Here is a 20,991-nt window from a genome sequence, read left to right as displayed (position 1 = left end):
TTTTAAAATATTAGTTTGTCTCTTTGCACAGATGCCTCCTGTGATAAGCCACCTTCTAGCAGAAGAACCCCACAGAGTTTATACCATTTCCTTTTTTAAATCTAAATCAATTTCCAAACCAATTTAGATGAATTGTGACGGGTTCTTTGGACGCAAGGCCCGAGAATAGAACTTGACACAGATAAGATTGATATCCTTCATCAACCACATAGGCTTTGGCATAATAGCTGGCTTTAAAGTACCTCAATAAGCAAACAGTGCATTAGCACCAGCTATGCAACACCTTCCACGTTGCACAACGGTGTTTGTGCTGGTGTGTTATTAAAAAGCCAGGCAGTGATTGCACCCTGCGTCAGCTCAGCTACAGGCAAAGCGTTGCAGGCACAAGTTGTTGCAAGGCACTTGGTAATGCCTCACGCAGCCTGGGAAACGGGGCGGCAACTAGCTGGGGATGCTGATGCAGCTGAGAGGCCGGCAGGTACCCCAGGAGACTGACACTGGCTGCAGTGATGTCGTGGCCAAGACCTGAAGAGCTGTCAGCCCAGGCAGCTCCTCACACCGCGTGTGATTGTGAGCTGCGCAGAGCTGGTTATGATAAAATCAGATTACTGTCTTTTGAAAAGCCTGTGGGGATCAGAGTTTCCAGGTTCCATAACAGACCTGTTGGTTCAGGAGCAAGTCCGAGCCCGATCCAGCAAGGACAGGCATTTCAATGAAACTTCTAATTCTTTGCTGCTGAAGGAAAGTGGAATCGGGGCTTTACAAGGCGTTTTGTTCACAGACTGCAGGAGCGCTAAGAAGAGGAAATAAAACAAGTCTCTTGCTTTGTAACACCATCCAGTCCACAGGCCAGTGGCAGCTGGGTGGTAGTTTCCCACCTGTGCCTCCCTCCGGGTGCCTCGGCAGCCATCCTGCAGCGGGTGGAAACACACGTGAGCGTGCTTCTATCTGCTTTGGTGAGACAGACTCCGCTGGCTCACAATTTGTTATCTGATGCTAATGTTTCCATTGGGTATTTTCACTTACTCTCTAAAGTTGTGTTGGGCATTGTGCCTACTTTGCCAGTGATAAAGCAGGCACGGGGATGCATCACACTGAATGCAGCAAAGAAGAGTGGAAAGTGAGCACCCCAACTGAGTCACAAACCAGTGTGAGACAAAAAAACCCTCTCCCTTATTTTCCACTTGTTGCATTCCCCACGCAGGCTTCAATTTCATTTCCATATCTCTCCCTCTCTGTTGCACATCACCTCTTGTCTGCTTGTCTTCTACGGAGATGGCTTTCTCTGTATTTACTTGAAAATTAGCAAGGATTCAGACCTGAAGACATCACAGGTGCTCCCACTGTGTCTTTTCTTCGTAGCCTGAAAAATACAGGATAAAACCAAGCAGTGACAGAACTGAGTGGCCTTAGCACACCAGTGACCACACTGGCCTGCCATTTGTGAGATGTCCCCGAGCAGCGTGTGGCGAGGAGCTGCTGTGCTGCTGCCCATCTGCCTGGACACGGTCCCTCAGCCACCTCCCTGTCCTGATGTGGCAGATATCCCCCCATCCACATGGGAGACAGCACAGAGCGCATGTAATGCAGGCAGGAGGAAACCAGGCTGAGTGGGGAGAGCACATGGGGGATTCACCTATGGCTGTGTAGGTGCAGAGTGGCACAAAGAGCTGAACTTGCTCTGCTGACTCATTATGGTCCTTCATCTTTTGGATGTTGGGGGAAGCTCTTCACAGAGAGAACAGTGCTGGAACAGGCTGCACAGTGAGGCTGTGGATGTTACATCCCTGGAGGTGTTCAAGGCCAGGTTGGATGGCAGCGTGGTCTAGCACCAGATCTGGAGGTTGGTGGCCCTGCCTGTGGCAGGGGGGTTGGAACTTGATGATCCTTGGGGTCCCTTCCAACCTAAGCCGTTCTTTGATTCAAAGCTTCACCTCTACTTTAAAGGCACCCAGTGCTTCAGGTGTCTCCTAATGATAATATATAGCAGTAACATTGTGTCAACTGTTCCCACCTATGAAGATGTACTTCCACATACACCTCATGCTCTTAATCTGGAAGAGGCCTAGGGTCAGGTTTGACAGGATGCTTAAGTATCCGGAGGTGCAGATAGATGTCCACAGGGCTTTCTGTACACAGCAAAATTGATGCATTCAGAAGGAGGATAAGGAGTGAACTCATGGAGGCCTACAGCTTCCTCCTGAGGGGAACTGAGGGGAAGGCACTGATCTCTCTGGTGACAGTAACAGGACCTGAGGGAACAGCAGGGAGCTGTGTGAGAGAAGGGTCAGGTTGGGAATCAGGAAAAGGTTCTTCACCAGAGGGTGGTCAGGGCTGGAACAGGCTGCCCAGGGCAGTGGGAATGGCACCAAGCTGCCAGAGTTCAAGGAGCATGTGGACAATTCTTTCCAGACATAGGGTTTGAATTTTGGGTGGTCCTGTGTGGAGCCAGGAGTTGAACTCTATGATCCTTTTGGGTCCCTCCCAACTCAGGATATTCTATGATACTACAAATACAATTACATTACACTTGTATTTTTGAACACCATATTCAGTGGTCTTTGAGGAGCTGGGTCTATCTTTTTGTCGTGCTAGTGCTGCCTGGCTCAGGGAACCAAACCAGCATTTTTTTGCTGGGTTGGATCTTGCCTAGAATAGCTCAGACTGCCATGGGACTGCGTCCCTTACGCTGGCCTCTTTGCTCCCTCAAGGTATAGACCTGATGCTGCTAAAGGTGGAGAGGGTCTGGGTGCTGCAGAAATACCCTAGAGCTCCTTGCATTGTAGCCTGAAGTCGGAATCATACGTGCTCTGGTCACCTCTCCTAAAATTCCTTAAAGGTAGCAATGTGTACCAGGCCGAGGCTTTGATTTGTGGTCAAACCTTTGGAAAGCTGTTGTAATTCCTGTTCCGTGGACTCTTCTTGCACTGTCAGAAATATGCAAAATCCTTGTTTTGTTTCAAAATACGAAACCTGGTTTATTTTGAATAGTTTTCTCATTGAGTTCTCTGAAAGAATTACGACTGACAGACTTCTTTTTTTGGTCTCGCTCCCATTCACCTTACAGCATGCTTTCACCTTTCAGAGCTGACTCACTTTTATTTTTTAATAAATAAACAGATGAGATGATACTTAATTAAAACTCTTGGAGTGAAGGTGGTGATCATTAAAGGGTGCTGATGTAGAGAGTGATCTCCTCTGTTTGTCCATAGAAGTAATCAGGTTTGAGCAGTGGGTGTTTTGCCGCTGTCCTACCCAGGGAAACTGCGTCTAAAGCACAAGAGGTTAATTAATTCCCTGCTCCTTGGTCTCTCTTCCGAGACTGCCAACAAAGGTAGCAATTACTGGTGTTATCTCAAGGGATGTTCTGTGAGGTGGATAATTGCGAACTGTGAAACCCAGCTGATACTCGGAGCAAATTTCACGCAGGCCAGAGAACACACGTGGCCTGGTCAGCGGTAAAAGAAAGTTGTTACCCAGACTAAATTTGTGCTAAGACCTTGGGGCAAACGGCTCCGTATCCATTACAGATACCCTGAACCAGCCGGTTGTTTGAAGAATTAGCTCTACCCAGCCGGAGCCAAGAATGTGGAACGTGCCTGAAAGGGCAAGAAGGTTTGCGCTTGTCTTTTTTTAGCTTTTTTTTTTTCTGAGGCAACTTCTGGAGCATAGTTTATGCTTAAGATTAAAAGCGTGTATGCCGTTGTATTTGTTGTGTAAGAAATAGAAAGCCATAGCAACGCAATTGCTGCTGTGGAAGGAACCTGCATCAAAAGAGATAGACAGCTCAGAAATGTGCAAATGCCCGGGGGAGTTACGGCAGTTGATTCCTTCACCTAACATTCAAGGGTTCTATTACCATCCAGCACTTGAGCACTGAAACAGCAATCTGAGAGTTTAAAAGAAGAGCTGAAAGCAATTGACTGCTTGAAACCACTTCGTGGTGCGCTGTGGTGGATTTAATAGGAGTTGCACTGAGTTTGCTGGCACTTCTGAATAAAAACCAAATGTTTTACTCATGCGAAAAGCACTTTCAGGAAGAAGTTACGGGCACGTTGTACAGGGTTTCGGCCTTACGACGGTGAAGTGCATTGCTCACAGCCCCGGGGAGCATCTCCTCTCCGCAGCTGAGGCCTGGCGCTGGCGGCCTGCTAAGCCACGGTCAGCGCCCTGCAGGAGAGGGCAATCCTCGCAGACAGCCGCTGGTCAACTCGGCCTCGGAGCGGGGAAGGACAGACATTATTCCCGACGCTTCCATTTCCGATGAGTGGCGAATGGAGCGGCCGCCAGATGCGGGCTGCGCCGTGTAAGGGTGCAGGCGGTTCTCGCGGCCCGGTGTCACCCCGGGATGCCTTCCTCCCAGGGGCCCGCTCGAGGCGTCCCTGAAGGCGGGGGCGCACCGCTTTCTTTCCGTTCCTTTTGTTGATACAATAGCTTTCCCGTCCTTATCAGCCCGGGCGCTCGCGGAGGACCGCGGGGTCGGCCTTCCCGGAGAGCACAATGCGGGGCGGGGTGGGAAACCTATTTCCAGCACAAACGGCGGGCGAAGCGCCGTCGGTAAAACGCGGTTCCTCGTGTCCGCGGCCGCCGCGTCCCTCGGGGGCCCGGCTCGGGCTCGGGCTCCTCCCGGCACGAGCGCCGAGGTCGCCGCCGGGAGAAATTCCTGCCGAATTCCTGCCCCCTCCCGCAGGAGCCGCGGGGACGAGCGCTCGGCGCCGGGCTCCCGTCCCCGGCCGGGGGATGATCCCCGGGGGGGCGGCGGGGAGCCGAGGCCGCGTCCGCCCCGGCCCGCAACCCAGGGGGGAGGGCGGAGGACGGAGGGCGGGGGCCGGCCGGGCCCGGGGCGGGGGGCGGCCCAGGTAGCTCTCGGCGGGCGGGCCGAGGAGGGGAAGGAGGAGCCCCCCCCGCCCCTTCCTTCGGGTTGCGCCCGGCGCCGGGGGAGCCCCGCCGCAGCCCGAGGTGAGCGGCGAGCGGGGATGCTCGGGGCCCCGGCGGGAGCCGCGGGACGGGGCTCGGCGGCGAGGAGGTAACGCGGGCGGCGGTGCGAAGCCGCGGGGGCGGGGACGGGAGGCACCTCACTGCCGGGAGCCCGCAGCCCGGCCGGCCGTCGGGGCCGGCTGCGCCGCGATGAGCTGGGGAGGCCACCGCGGAGTTGCGTCCTCGCGGCTCCGGCCCGGTGACGGATCGAACGCTTTCTCCAAGTGTTTTCTCTGGAAACTTGTCTCAAATGAGGGCAGCGAGCCCTAACAAAGAAGGGTGTTGTTCGGGAGCCAACAGGTGACGGAGTGAAACCTGAGCGCGTGTGTACATTGGAGTAAAGTCTGGCTGCTGTTTAAAATAGAATTTAAAAAAAAAAATCAGTGGGAGACTGTAGAAGGCGAGATTTCTTTCTCGCTAACTCCGTGCAGCCCTTAAGGACGGGTGGGCATTTCCCGAACGCGCTGTCCCCGCGGCGCTGCAGGGCTCCGCCGGGGGGCGAGGGGACGAGAGTTAAGGGATCGCTCCCCGGCTCCGCCTGGAGGTGCCGGCCCGGTGCGGCTGTTCGCACCTGGAGCCGCGTGTCAGTACGGCTCTGCGGCCGCGGAGCGGGACTGCGGCCGTCCGAGTAACGTGCGCCGGGAGCAGCCGTGCGGAGCTTCCCGCACGGTTATCGCTGCCGTGTGCCGCCCTTCCTCCCCGAACGCGGGTTGAGGCGGGAGGGCTGCGCCGAGCAGGTGAATGGGCTGCCAGCGCTAATCTTAAGTCGCCGAGCCTTGGTTGTGAATGGGGGTGTGTGTGTGTGTGTGTGATATGCATCTCGCATCCCCTATTGCCTTGTTAACAAGCGTTCTAACAATAAAAGTCGTTAAACAATTTGCCCTGCAGGACGGGGTAAAACAGCAGGGGGTGGGCGAGGAGATGTTTGTCTAACCGTGCTCGCAAATCGTGACCTCTCCTATCTGGTCAGGGGTGACAGCAGAGCATAATCGGTGAGCTGGAAATCCTCGCACGAGGATAACCTTCCTCCGGTGTCTGAGGGCTGTGCTCTAAGTTTGATACCCTGAGTTTTGTGTGCTGGTGGGTTTGCAGTTGGGAGCGCAGTTTCTCTTTGCTTCTCCTTCTGAGAACTTGGTCCTATATGGTCATTTTTAGTACATCAATGGAAAAAAATGTCATAATTGCTTTTCTTTTTAAATCAAATTTAGCTGTTTAACTCAGTGATGTTATTCATAGCTGTCAAGCTGCCAGCGAAATATCTCCTTGTAGGCTAGGAAGCTTTTTTTTGTGAGGTGGTATTGGAGCAAAGCTGAAACCTCAGAATGTTCCGCAGAATTGAAAAAAGCAAACCAAAACTTGCAGTGTTATGTAGATGTCATGGCATGAGAAGAAAGAAGACCACCTTTCTACTCATCCCTCAGAAAGCACTTATTTTTTCAGCTGTTGTTTATGTTCATCTGAATCCTCCTTAGGATGCAGTCGTTTCAAACAGCTTCACTTTGAAGAAGCGGTGCAGTTGGGGGGTGGGGAGGAAGAGCCTTGCAGCTTGAAAATGCAAACCAAATTACACTTCAGCAGGAAAGGAAGGAGAACTTCTAAACAAGTAATTGCTGAAATAGTTGGGCAAATAGCTTGCTGTTAGGCTGTGCTGTTTTTAGAAACCTCGCTGTCAGCAGCAGCACAATATTTGCAGCATGGCCATGCTGCTTTATGGTGTATTGTCAGCCAGTTTATAGCAGGCTCAGTATTAGCACTATGGTAACCTTTTTCTTTTAAAGTGAACGCTGTCCTTTGTGTAATCTGGACTTGTTGAGATTTATGCACCTTGTTTTGAACATTGCCAATCACCTTATTTCGGGAGGAGCACCCTGATGGTGAAGTTGTTTCTTGCAGCTTGAGGTCAGGCGTGTTGCTCCTTTATTCCCTACCATTTGTACTGCCAGCCCACTCTGTGTCACAGGAAGAAAGGGCCTGTGGATCTGCCCTGTTCTGCCCAAAATGAACAGGTAAAAGTGATCCAGGCAGTGTCAGTCTTGGTGAAGAAGGAGAGTGTTCCATCTCTAATGAAAGCCTTTTCTTTGGAATTAGGCAGCTATCCCGTGTTTACGTACCTTTGGTATGCTTGAAATCCTAACAGCACTCAGTGCTGCTTTTTGCCATACAGAAGTAGCACGTAGCCTTAGTGCTCAAAAATCCCCAGGAAAGCTAGCAGGTCTGCACAGGGTCACATTTATTTATTTTTCTTGTCAGCTGGAGAAAGCAAGGCAGAGCAGTTAACCTGTGATCCCACAGAGAGGCTTTGGAGCAGTCCGTGTTGAGCAGTTACCCGGTGTGTTGGTGCCCCAGGACTGCAAAGCTGACAGGCTCTCCGGCTGAATGTGATGTCAGGTTTGCTCCTTGCTGCCGTGGTTGAGGTCAGTCTGCCTAGTGAAGCTTTGACAAAGGTGCTTCATCTTGTGGCTCCTTTCTTCCATGGGGCAGGAGTCAGCTTCTGAAAAGCGACAGCTTGATCAGCGCAGCTTCTCGTGACACAATGCCAGAGGAATTGGAAATATCAGCTCAGGCCTCAGTGAGAGGCGTTTGTTGTAAACCAGCCGTCCAGCTACCTCTGATGGGGAGTTGTGAGGCACCGCTTCTGCTGTTTGGGGCTTCTCAGGAGGACTTGAGCTTCTCATTGATGCCCGTCATGGTGATGGCTGGATTATTATTCAGACTAACTTCAGAATTATTGGAAGTTAGATGATGTGGAGCACAAGATGCCGACCCAGCCCTAGCATCGCTGTCCTTCTGTAGTAGGCAGCATTGTTGCTTTTTTTGCTAGTGGTGATTTCTTATACCCGTGTGACAGTATTCTCTTGTTCCTCCACCCCCAGCCTTACAGGAACTGTAACAACAAATGTACCTGATGGCTGACTTCATTTCCACCAGGGTGTGGGCAGGGACACAGTTTGGTATCACTTGCTGTCTTGTTACCTGTTTCCGAAGGAAATTAACTCAGGAAGTTTAGTATGTACAAGGATGTCTGCCTTTGCATTTTAAGTATACAGGATGGAGCTTCTAGAGGCTTTTTCTTTGACTCCAGTCATACACTGCATTTTCAATAGACAGTCCTTGACTCTCTATCCTTGCTTTTATAACAGTATGTAAGACAACAGAATTCAGTTAATGTGACTGATCTGCTAATGCTGTCCAGTCGCTGGACAGTCACATTTTCACCTAGAGTCCGATTGCCAAAATATGCCTGAAGTCTGACAAGCTCTGTAAGAAGCAGCCCGTTTTTAAAGGGAAGGTTGGCAGGTCTGCTTGCCCCGTAAGATATGCAGTAAGTTTTTTCTTGCAGTGTGGCCATGCAGTGTAATCGTGCGTTGTCATCCTAGCAGCACACCAAAAAACAGCACCTCTGTTTTCAAAACAGAAGTTTTGGAGCAAAGTGTGCTTTTTTCAAGCACTGGCTGGGGGTAGCAGTGAAGTCATCTCTTTTATTGGGTGTGGGAAGGTATGAACATACTAAAAGCAGGGATAGGCAGAATGTATAGTAGCAAATATTGTCATTTCTCCGATTTGCTGACTTCACATGCGTGTGGCCATGTTTTTTTGAGAAGTCTGGGTCTGCGTGTTGTACTGAAGAAGCAGAGTGTGGCACTCACCAGTGCCTTGCGCATAGAGGAGAACGAGCCCCTGCTTCCTTCCTTTCCCCTGCAATCCAGCAGCAGCTTGTTTGCTCTAACATGGTGGTGATGGGACTTGCAGTGTGGGTTGCTCTCCCTGTAGACCCAAAGGTTATAAGTGGAGGACGTGATGTTTTTCTGCAGTTTGCCAGCAGCCTGCATCTAGCCATGTCACAGTTGTGTCTCTGTGAAGGTGGGTAGGTGAAAAAAGTGCTTAAAACAGAAGATGCAACTCACGCATGGCATAGTGTGAAGGCAAGCTCGTTTTCAAGCTCAGGTGTTCAGGATGTTTGTCCTGGCAGAAAACATCCTCTCTGGTTTTGGTAATGTGTATTCCACTGATATTTCCTAAGAACTCCTGCTAGAATGAATGTAAGATATTTATCTTAATAAGTTTTTTACTGCAGAAAGTTACAGATGCCTTTTTTGCCAGTTGTGAGTCAAAATGATCCCACTGATATTGGGCTTTGTAGGCTTCATGAATCAACAGAAGCATCTCCCTGTAGGGTTTTAAATTAACAGAACAATCATGATGTATTTTACAGAGCCTAATCTGCCATAATTGGATTTCAGATATTTAACTGGACCAACACCCTTCCGCTCTGATACAGCTAAAACAAGGAATGTTGCAGACACTGCTTTATGCCTGCCGTGTTAAAAACAGGATGCTACTTGCACAGCTGTCTCTCCCCAAGAACTTCATCAGTTTTTGACAAGCAGTTTTCATGTGTTCTGTATTATTAGATTAGTAGTGACTTCAGAAGGAGCTCGTCTTGTTCATTTTGTTAATGAGTCTTGAGTCTTTTCTATCTCTGTATACACTACATGTGAAGCAGGCAGAAATGTAAAAGGTGGCTGCTAATACTGAAATAGATGTTGGCTGTCAAACATGGTAGTGGGTGTCTACTTTTCTTTCCCTTCAGTAAGCCGCATTTTCACTTTTCTCTTTTGTTGTTTTCCTGTTTTTGAGAGCTCTTTAAATATCTTTGAATTGCTTGTTGCAGTGATGCTCTAATAATCGTGCTCTGGCCGATGCAAGGAATACTAAACTCTAGTAGGATCACTTGTGTTGATAATCAGTCTTTGCGTGTTGAAGTTTATTAAAGCTCTGTTAATCTCTTTCTGCAGATCGACTCCTTGATGAACTGCAGCTGAAACATTGAACGGCTCACACTTATGTCCCTGGAGATGGAGCCCAAAGCTAACAATCTTGTCTTTGCGTGTCAGCGAAGCTCAACATCAGATGACGACTCTGGCTGTGCCCTGGAAGAATATGCCTGGGTCCCGCCAGGCCTCAGACCAGAGCAGGTACCAGCTGTTGTTCTGTGTTTTTAAATAACTCATTAGGTCTGTCTAAGGGAGCAGTAGCCAGTCTGTTACATTCTTGTATTATAAAAACATCTAAAACTCATCACCTTGTTTTGTTTCCCACTCCAAAGAGGCTGCCTTAAGGGACCTTAAAATCCTCAACACTGCATTTATATTTAAACAGACAAAGTTGTTCCCTGTCAGGATTTTTCAATAAATATGTGCCACAGAGACAGATGTATTGTTGAGTCTTAAAGTAGCACAGAAATGTGCTTTCTCTTTGAGGTAAGTTATTAGGTTAAATTGAAACTCATGTCATACTGTGATATTTGGTCAGTACATAACTGCAGTTGTTCCGCTCTTCAAATAATTTGGCATTTGACATCGAGAATGTGGGCATTACTACAGCATACAGAAGTGAAAGTATTCTGTCACTGTGACAATCACAAATGCATTTAGTGCTTTTTTAAATTGTTGTATGCCTGCCATTTGTTCACACCAGGATTTCTCTTTTACCTTCGTTGTGGCCAGTGCCTGTGGGCTGGTTGGGCTGTGCCTTCCCCTCTCCCCTTCCCTCTGTATGTGTTATGTCACAGTGGCAGCAGAAATAAAAGTAGATCTACTGATGAGAAGGTTGCTATGGGAAGTGAAATTGAACCTCTGATAGCATTCATTTATTTGATATTGCACTGAAGCTATGCACTCAGTGAGGCCCAGAGCTCAGATGGTATTAGGTAGGCAGAGGTGCTTCTTCACACTTGTTGAGTGTGGCAGAGCCACCCACTCTTAGGCAGCTGCCAAGCTCTTGGAGCCCACAGGGATGGAGATGCAAAGGATGTATCTTCCTTGCAGTGCAGACATTTTCTTGCTAATGAATAAGGTAAGATCAGCAAGAATGGCAAATGATGGGCTATTTTTAGGGAAATTCTCTTTATTGCTCGCTTAAGCATATATAAGAATCCTGATGAATCAGACCTTAAGGCAAACAGCAAGCTAACTGTTCTGTCAGAACAATTAAATACATTACATAAAGTATCCCCATAATCTAGCTAGATTCAAACTCATTATATTTTTTCCCTTAAGAAGAATGACTTAAATTGAGAACAGGGCAAAAAGCTGAGAAAAGGGCATAAAGTACCTTTAAAGTTTCACTTTGTACTGTGTGTTTTTACCTTTTCCTGCAGCTTCTTGAAATGCACTCAGCACTAAGTGGGCTTGCAGTAGACTTCTGATGTTAAGAAATTTGGCTAAATGAAAGTCAAATAATATTTTGTGCAACCTTTCCCATATGATTTTGATTGCTTCCTGAGTCAAGTGACTGATCGCTGCTTCTTTTTCATCTGTCTTGCACAGTAATAAGCTGTTGACCTAAGCATTATTTACATCTGGATGGCAAGTAATATTTTTGCCAATAGTCGGCTCTTGTTTACTGCCCCAGGCCTCGTGACAAGCTGGAAACTGCATAGGAAAAACAATAAATCTGCAGCCGTTCCACACAAATATTTTTTGCCATTGGGCTTTGTCACAGTGTTCATTACAGTTTTCCTGTCATCATTTTCTTCTGGAAAGAAAAAAAAAAAAAAAAAAAAAAAGAGTGAAGATTGATAGGCGTGTACAGCTAATATTGATTTCTTTATCAAAACCATGCAGCCCGTGCAAACCTCACCGTTAATTTGCATCCGATTGAAATGTGGCTGGATCCAGCCTCCTCCCGGGGGAAGGATGTTTCCACCTTCTTACCAAAGGCCACATGGAAGCAATGAAAGCTGATGCTTTGGGTGAACCTGATCAGCAGGAGACTACAAAACAGCTTTTGTCTCAGCAATGTGTAAAATGCGCAGAGCAAATTAAATTTGTTTATATAGAGGCTGTTTTCTGGAAAGCTTCGTGCCCTGTGTGGTAAATTGCAGAGGGAAACTTGGAATTTCAACAGGGTTGTTGACCAGCCCTGAAGGGGCTGGGAGTAATGAGAACATTACATGTGCATAATTTACGATACCCCCTAATTGTCACTGCAAATTGCATTCCAGAAAAGCAATTCAGCAGCTGGGTGCTAGTTTTATCAGAGGCGAGCCAGGTTTGCTGAGTTGGTTCATCAGGGTCTCGTATTTTCAGCACAGGCCCTGTCACGGGTCTAATGTAGCATAGCCTGCTTCCTTCGTAATGAGACCTGAGATAAAACAGTAGCTGAAGGGTGCTCGGGTGCTGTGCGTCTCCTGGTTTGACTTCCCATTCCTCCTATGTAGGTACAGCTGTATTTTGCCTGCCTGCCAGAGGAGAAGGTCCCTTATGTTAACAGCCCTGGAGAGAAGCACAGGATTAAACAACTTCTCTATCAGCTGCCACCCCACGATAATGAGGTAAACGGAACCAGGGAATGCACAGTCAGGAGTGAGGCCTTGCTTGCCTCTTCCACATGGAGAATTACCTGACTGTGTATTTATTACAAGCCTGAAACTTCTCTTGTGCTGGCATCTGACCTATAAACCAGCCTGCTGTGTACAGAGTCTGGTGTCTAACTGCGTTTCACTGGTGTGCAGATAAGAGCTGTCTGGGAGGACGCTGCCTTTTCTTGTCGGGAAGGTTGGTGTCACTGCAATAAACTTAACACAAGTTGGCTTTATAGTGTTTGCAGCCACCCACCAATTACCAGGAACCTACAAATTCTTGGGATTTCATTGTAGCACACAAAAAGGATGCTTTGTGACAGTGAAGGGTTTGCATCTCAGATATGCGGTGTAATTTGGAGTAGAAGTGGAAATAACAAACAAGCTGTTTGTAAGAAAAGGGGCGGGGGTGTCAATGCTTAAGATCCTGTGTACTGCAGTGCTGAGTTGTAGGCACTTCACCGTAAATCTAAAGGATGTTGTGGCTGATTCAGGCTAATTCCATTGTTTTAGGGCAGCAGCAGTTTCTTGGTTTGGCTTTTTTAAAGTCTTATTTCTTGTCTGGACAACTGTTTAGTTAAGCATGTTGTTGTTGTTCTTTTTTTCTTGTAACTCAAAATTTCTCTCTGTGCTGTGCTTGTGTTATGCCATAATAACTGAATACTAAGACTGTAAAGAAGACAAGCTAGAGAGCTTTAATGGTGATGGCCAGTATTCCTGATATATTTTTTGCATGCTATATGCTTATTTTTTGAGGTGTTCTTTTAAAAGCTCGGGATCTAAAGTAAAGTTCTCCTGCCTTTTCTCTGGAAGGTGAGATACTGCCAGTCTTTAAGCGAAGAAGAAAAGAAAGAACTGCAGATGTTCAGTTCTCAGCGCAAAAAAGAGGCACTTGGACGAGGCACTATTAAACTCCTCTCGAGAGCAGTGATGCATGCAGTCTGTGAACAGGTAATACTGCTGGAGCCACAAGGCCAGCACTGGGCTCAGTGATATATAACTACAGTATCCCAATAGTAAATGCAGTCTTATTTCATCTGTGCCTGAACACACACAAAAAAGGGATGTTTTTGAAATGGCACATAAATAGAATGAAGGTAGTGCTTGCTTAAGCAAAAGCAAAACCTTTGATACTAGCAATGAACTGAGTCTTTGATGTACATTCTACTGTCGCTGACTCGCACTGAAATAGTGACAAATGAAAAACAGGCATTTATATCAAAATATTGCTGGGTATAAAATAAATTTCTATTCACAGAAGTTTTGTTGATGCACAGAATTTGTCTAGCCCAAAACCTAGGGTTTTTTTTTTCTCTCATCAGAATGTCAAAATATAATTATTTTCTCTAAAATTTTTCTCCCTTCCAGTACTTGAATGGAGCGTGTAAACAGAAGGGGGAACAGCTGTTTACATGGATTGATAGTGGTAGGACAAGGAGGAATACGTTTAAACTAACGCAGGGGAGGTTTAGGTTAGATATTAGGAGGAATTTTTTCACACAGAGGGTGGTGACACACTGGCACATGTTGCCCAAGGAGGCTGTGGATGCCCCATCCCTGGAGGCATTCAAGGCCAGGCTGGATGTGGCTCTGGGCAGCCTGGTCTGGTGGTTGGCAACCTGCACATAGCAGGGGGGTTGAAACTAGATGATCATTGTGGTCCTTTTCAACCCAGGCCATTCTATGATTCTGTGAAATAAAGCCTTTGTGTTGGGTGTTGGGCATGGTGTTTTAAGCTAACAGTCTGTGATTGGAAGCACGTTCACTTGTTGGTTTTTGTTCCCAGTGTGGTACAAAAATAAATGGCGGTGAAGTTGCAGTTTTTGCCTCGAGAGCTGGCCCTGGTGTGTGCTGGCATCCATCATGCTTTGTATGCTTCACGTGTAATGAGCTCCTCGTTGACCTCATCTACTTCTACCAAGATGGAAAAATTCACTGCGGCAGACACCATGCTGAACTACTTAAGCCTCGATGCTCAGCCTGTGATGAGGTAAAATTCACACTTTGCATTCAATCCTCCCACCTGTTACTGTTCTGTTAACAAACTGCATCGTTTGCTTGGGCAATCACTAAGAGCAGATGCGTTCCCTCAAGCAGTAAGGGCTGTGGTGCATAGTGGTGTTTGAAAGCTGAGAGGTGTTTCATTTTTTGTCCAAATGGCAATATGACAAGCAAAGGGATTGTATTTAGAAAGCACATACCTGCTTGTATTTAGAATTGAGTCTTGTAGATTGAATTAGGTAAAGAATCTGTAGAGATATTTAAAAATGTCATCATAATAGCAGCTATTTGTTGAGTTCTGTGACCTCGTTTAATTTATTGCTTTAAAAAGTAGTTTTTCTTCTTTCTTTGCTGTTTAAAAGATCAAAATGCCACAGTAACTACAGGAAATTGCTGTTTCTGTCACAGTACTCAAAAGCCAGTTAAAGAGAAATAACTTCGATGTGCTAACTGTGCAAGTAGGATATTTTGTTTGCTCTGTGTCCTGAGGTGAGTTTTTTTCCCCACTTCCATTAAAGTTCATTTTTATCTCTTGAAAGATAATTTTTGCTGATGAGTGTACAGAAGCTGAAGGCCGCCACTGGCACATGAAACACTTCTGTTGCCTCGAGTGTGAAACAATCCTGGGTGGGCAGAGATACATCATGAAGGATGGGCGCCCATTCTGCTGTAGCTGTTTTGAATCTCTTTATGCAGAATACTGTGAGACCTGTGGGGAGCACATTGGTATGTATGTCCTTTTTAGGTCTTAAACTTACAAACCTGGGGAAAGCCGATCTGAAAAAACAAAAATACATTCCGGAACTGTGGATTCTGTAAGTAATTTCTGAGAGAACCCAAAGTATTGCTGTTTCTCCCTTTCTAGGTGTTGACCATGCTCAGATGACCTATGATGGACAGCACTGGCACGCTACAGAGACTTGCTTTTCTTGTGCTCAGTGCAAGACCTCTTTGCTTGGCTGCCCTTTCCTTCCAAAGCAAGGGCAGATCTACTGTTCAAAAACCTGCAGCTTGGGTGAAGATGTTCATGCCTCCGATTCCTCTGATTCAGCATTCCAGTCTGCTCGATCGAGAGATTCCAGGAGGAGCATTCGCATGGGAAAAAGCAGCCGCTCGGCTGACCAGTGCCGCCAGTCTCTCCTCCTGTCCCCAGCCCTCAATTATAAATTTCCTGGTCTTTCAGGCAATGCTGACGATACGCTTTCTCGTAAGCTGGATGATTTAAGCCTTTCAAGGCAAGAGGCAAGCTTTGTTAACGAAGACTTCTGGAAAGGAAGGGTAGAGCAAGAAATGCCTGAAGACCCTGAAGAATGGGCTGAACATGAAGACTACATGACTCAACTTCTTCTGAAGTTTGGTGATAAAAGCCTTTTCCAGCAACCTGCTGAAGTAGAGATTAGATCAAGTGAACACTGGATTTCTGATAGCATGGTCAAGAGCAAGTTGGACTTGAAAAAAAATAACCCAAGCCTAGCAAGTAAGAAATATCAATCAGACATGTACTGGGCCCAGTCGCAAGATGGTTTGGGTGACTCTGCGTATGGCAGCCATCCAGGCCCTGCCAGCAGCAGAAAAATCCAGGAGCTGGAGTTGGAACATGGGGCATCAGGATACAAACATGACCAGACACCGTGGTATGGAGGTTCGCTTGAATGTTTGTCTGATCTGAAGCAGCAAGAACAAAGCGTTCGGGACTCGATGGATTCTTTGGCTTTGTCTAACATAACAGGTAATGGCAGGGGAAACCGAATGGTTTTGATGGAGAGGTCAAATCAAGCAAGGATGTTGTATATTTTGAAACAAGCTTATATCTGTGATATTTAAAAAGCTTTCACAGCAAGAGATATACGTAAAGTAAGCAATAGCTTTTATCAAGCACATACTCTTCCATGAGATTTATTTATGCTATTTAAATTCTATTTAAATCCTTTTCTGCTTAAATTTTCTCTTTGCTTATAATGACAACAATATAAACAGTGTTAAGGAGACAACATAAACAATGATAAGCAGAGTAAAAGCGGTCTTGAACTCTGCATGTTATATACAAACCACTGCTTCAAGCAAATTTTGTACCTTAAGTACAGGAAGTTGCATTCTTTGCTAGAATAATTTTAAAGGTAATCTGCAAAACACTGTAGATTTCCTGATTTGCTTGTAAAATTATGTAGAAAATCTGAAATAGTAGTAACCTTCTTAGCCTTAGGAAATGAGGTTTATGAGATTATCTTTCTCCGTTGACTAAAGAGCAACATAATCCACTTTTGTGAACCTCCTTGTCAAATGTGACTGAAATTAGCCAAAAGGATAGAAGTCAGATATTCAGGCATGTCCATGTTTTGTGTGTCGCCCTCCCATCTCTATTTCCCAACAAAAATTACACAAAACAATTGAGAATTGGCTAAAAGAGACAAACTGCTTTCCTTCTGCAGCATGAAAGATTCTAGCTACTCCTATAGGTCAGAGCCAGCTGTGTGCTGTGTTACCCACGCAGTTAAGAAGGAAATGATGAAAGGAGCTAGGTGTAGGGGTTAAGGAAGGAGGAATCACAGGCACTGCATTTGGATGGGGGTTAAAGGGTGAATGAAACTCTTGTTGTGAGGAAGAAGGGTCATTTGACACAAACCTGGAATAAACCAGACTAGCTTACTGTTGATGACTTTTTGAGAGTAAGAATCCTCTGAGAGGGAGCCTAGCTTTTTTGGAACAACGGCTGGAATACTGAATTTAGTGATACCAGAAGCAGTTAAGCCTTACAAAATGGTAAGCATGGATTCTATGAGGGCTGCTCTGAGAGTAATGTCCCCTGTTTTATTATACTGGCCCGTGGTGGTGGTGGTGGTCAGCCTCAGCAGAGGTTGAACCTTCTCACCAATATTCCATCCCATGTTGTTGTTGTGAGACAGATGGCAGCAGAGGGGCAGTCTGACACAATGATGTTTGACATGGAGGTGTGTATGGAGCAAAGATCTGTCACTGAATTCCTCCATGCTGAAAAAAGAATGCATCTATTGCCATCCATCAACGCTTAACTCAGGGTTGGAAACCAACCAGTGGATGTGAGCACAGTGAGGTGGCTGGTGGTACATTTCAGCAGTGGCAACAGCGGATCACCTCTGCTAGGGCAGATTTTTATGTGCACAGCATGCAGGCTCTTCTTCACTGCTGGTTAAACTGCACAGCTAACAGTGGTGACTGTTGAAGAGCAGTGTTATTGTGCTCTTCGTGTCTGTTGTAGTTTCCACAGAAATCAGTACAACGCATCGCTTTCAGAGGGATCTACATAGAATAACTTGAAGTAATTCTTTCCTCAGAGGCTTAGCTCTACATGTGTTAGAGCTGTTTAAATATTTTAAACTCACTAAACTTCTTCCATTCTCAATATCCTGGTGATAGCAAGTTCTTAAAGTAAGTAAAAACAACAGTTAGTTACTCTTATGTGAAGCTCGTCCTTTTCATAATAGTTTCAAAGAGCAGAATCCCAGAATGGCTGAGGGTAGCAGGGACTTCTGGCTCCACCTGCCCCAGCCCCTGCTCAGCAGGGACAGCCAGAGCAGGGTGCCCAGACCCACATCCAGGTGTCTTCAGATCTCCAAGGAGGGGAACCTCGCAGCCTCTGGGCAGCCTGTGCCAGTGCTCCATCGCTGCACAGAAGCACAGAAGTGTTTCCTAGTGGTCAGAGAGAGTTTAGCTTGTGTCCATTGCATAACACTAACAAAGTCTGCTTTCATGAAGTGTTTTTAACGTTTCATTGTATCATCATTTGATACGCCCCTAATAATACTCTTTTTCCTTCTTTTTCCATCCCACCACAGGGGCGTCAATGGATGGAGAAGGCAAGCCACGGCCATCTCTCTATTCTTTGCAAACTTTCCAAGAATTGGAGGTAGAGGACTGTGAGAAGATGAGCAACATGGGAACTCTGAACTCTTCAATGCTCCATCGGAGCACAGAGTCTTTGAAGAGTCTGAGCTCAGAGCTGTGCCAGGAAAAAGCATTACCAGAGGAAAAGCCAGCGCATGTGCCTGTACTGAGAAGATCTAAATCCCAGTCTAGACCACAGCAAGTCAAGTTTTCAGATGATGTTATTGATAATGGAAGTTACGAGAACGTTGAAATTCGACAGCCTCCAATGAGTGAACGGACTCGTAGGCGCGTTTATCATTTTGAAGAACGTGGAAATCGACCTTCTCATCATCGCAGAAGAAGTAGGAAATCTCGTTCAGACAATGCACTTAATTTGGCCACAGAAAGAAGATACTCTCCAAAAGAGAGGTTTCGTTATTACTCACCTCAGGATCATGACAAATTTATTCAAAATAAAAGCTCACGTGAGTTTCGGGCCTATATTCAAAATGCAGAGCTGTACGGCCAGTATGCCCATACTAGTTCTGATTATGCACTGAGGAATCAGGCGGTTGATAAATTTTTTGGATTATATGGTGAGGAAGATGACTCCTGGTGCTCAACTTCATCCTCGTCATCAGATTCTGAAGAGGAAGGGTATTTCCTAGGACAGCCAATTCCGCAGCCACGGTCACTGAGATACCCGTACTACACAGATGACCTTTCTGGTCCAACTAATGCGTTATCTGGTTCTCAGTTTGGACAAAGGACAACCAAATCAAAGAAGAAGAAGAGGGGACACAAAGGGAAAAATTGCATCATTTCTTAACTTGTTTTAACAGTTGGGAAGACCAGTCAACTCTAGCTACAGTTTGAACCACATCTTTCTATATTAATAATTGTACTTAGGCAAGTTGCTAAGGTTCTTAATGCTTTGCCAGTTTAACTGATAACCCATTCAGTTTACGCTGTGAAAGTAAAGTAACATTGGGAAATGTCACTATGCCAAATGATGATCTGTTCAGATTTCACTAGGTTTACATACTGTGTTTCAGCTGTCAAAATATTGTTGCTGCGTTCTTGATACAGACTTCTGTAGACTTGACCTTACGCTCTCTATTCACCCACATTCAGTTACCTGAGAGAGAGGATTCGGTGAAGATCAATAAATAAAACTGTCAGTCCTGTACTGTAGCTGTACGTACCCGTACGTGGTGATACTCAACTTCTCTCCATCAAACAGAGGGCTACAGACAGCACCCTATCCTCATCGATAGAACTCATTCTTCCTCTTTGATGTTTCCCTACAAAAACTGGAATTATTATTGTTTTTTTTTTTTAACTGACTTAGGAAGAAGCTGCTTTTCCATAGATTCCCCCATTAAGGTGTGAAAAATCAGACTGTGGGAGCTGAAATGCTTGAGGCCTTGATGCATCCTAAAGCAGCAGTAAATGGTTTACACGTTTAACTTCTATGTTTTTCCTTCCAGTTTTTGTTGTTTTTTAAAATAACTCCATCCTATGTTGGTTTGTGTTTTTTTTGTGCCTGTTAAAAGGAAGATATTAATTCAGCTGTTGGAATTGGACTTGACTGCCAGTGAGCAGTGATGGCTTTTATGTCATTTCCTCTGCAACAAAGCACTGAAAGAGAAAGGTACAAATGGTGGGATCCTTTGCTCAGGCACATAACCCCATTTAAGTCAATGAATCTACTTACATAACAAACAGTTTCATAAGGGCTTAAAGGATTAGGCTCCAAAATTCTGTCTTTTCAAATGTATTATCCAGGTTTTAAAATGTATTAGTTGCAATTCTAAATCAAAAAAATTGCTATTTATGACGTAGTATTTCATAGGCTTAAATGTATTCATAATTTAACAGTGCAAATACGAATGTACATATTGTACAGTTAAGATTTTTAAAAGCTGAATATTTTTATATCCCTGAATTTGAAGAAGTTTGTTACGATATCGAACTAGATTTGTTAGGGGTTTAACAGCAGCATTATGGATGAAATAGTGCTTGTATTTTAGTCAGGGAGTTTAAAAATATTGAAAAATGTTTAGTGCAAAACAGCTTAATTTTGTCTACTAGGTATTGAAAGCTCTGTATGCATGGTGGGGCTCTGTAAATACTCTCCAAACTATGGCCCTCTTAATCTTGCAAGTGTTATTTATGGGTCAAGCAAAATGTAAACTATATAAATGTAAAAACCACACAAGCCTGGAATATATCAGTACAACAAATACCCAACTCCTGTGGATGTGGATTTTTTTTCTTATTGTTTCCCTCTTTTCTCAGAAATCATTTCCATGTTTGCTTACATCAAGGGAGAGACACGCAGGGTTGTCCTAGAAGGCAAGTTGGTAAAGTAGTTGCCTTGAATTCACCTTCAAGGTAAAGCATTGAGAGCAGCTTATTTTAAGGAAAGAGCAGGACTTTGTTACTTAACACTGATGTCTGCCCACTGAAATAGTAAACACTAAAACAGCAGGCTGTCTGACCACCTGAACACAGGTAATTAATGAAGAGATGGAGAAACGGGTGCTTCTTACATACACAGAACTGGCAGATTGAACTGAAGTCATTTTTAAGGATATAAAAAGTTTTGGAGTAAGAGCAGCTAGAAATAAGGGATGGAATGGACACATGAGTATTGCTCACACCCAACAAATTGAAGTTATTGTTACAGCTGAGTTAAAATAGCTGTTACTTGCTTGTCTTCTTCAGGGTAAAATAAGCAGAAGATCCTTTATTCCCAGAGGTGTTATTCACCATACGAGTCCTTTTCTAGTACAAACAAGTCT

At 45.5% G+C, this 20,991-nt stretch overlaps 1 protein-coding gene across 3 annotated transcripts in view; it reads left to right on the top strand.

Moving 5' to 3' along the window:
* Positions 1 to 20,437, top strand: part of PRICKLE1 (prickle planar cell polarity protein 1) — a 61,061-nt gene extending 40,624 nt beyond the window's left edge. The window contains exons 1-8 of one of the 3 annotated variants that reach the window (XM_042872386.1): positions 4,880 to 4,959; positions 9,774 to 9,953; positions 12,200 to 12,313; positions 13,154 to 13,291; positions 14,127 to 14,330; positions 14,881 to 15,067; positions 15,207 to 16,070; positions 18,154 to 20,437. In XM_042872386.1, the coding sequence (XP_042728320.1) occupies positions 9,822 to 9,953; positions 12,200 to 12,313; positions 13,154 to 13,291; positions 14,127 to 14,330; positions 14,881 to 15,067; positions 15,207 to 16,070; positions 18,154 to 19,013 (2,499 nt within the window). In that variant the 5' untranslated portion in view covers positions 4,880 to 4,959; positions 9,774 to 9,821 and the 3' untranslated portion in view covers positions 19,014 to 20,437. Of the gene's footprint in view, positions 1 to 4,879; positions 5,027 to 9,773; positions 9,954 to 12,199; positions 12,314 to 13,153; positions 13,292 to 14,126; positions 14,331 to 14,880; positions 15,068 to 15,206; positions 16,071 to 18,153 lie in introns of those variants that run through there. The other 2 variants (XM_042872385.1, XM_042872387.1) reach the window with 2 other exon arrangements.
* The last annotated feature ends 554 nt before the right edge of the window (positions 20,438 to 20,991 follow it).

The sequence above is a fragment of the Lagopus leucura genome, unplaced genomic scaffold (genome assembly GCF_019238085.1).
Source record: "Lagopus leucura isolate 7727_CA_CO unplaced genomic scaffold, USGS_WTPT01 Super-Scaffold_100008, whole genome shotgun sequence".
NCBI classification, from domain to species: domain Eukaryota; kingdom Metazoa; phylum Chordata; class Aves; order Galliformes; family Phasianidae; genus Lagopus; species Lagopus leucura.
Note: the sequence above shows the minus strand (reverse complement) of the source record. Positions and strands in the feature narration are given on the sequence as shown.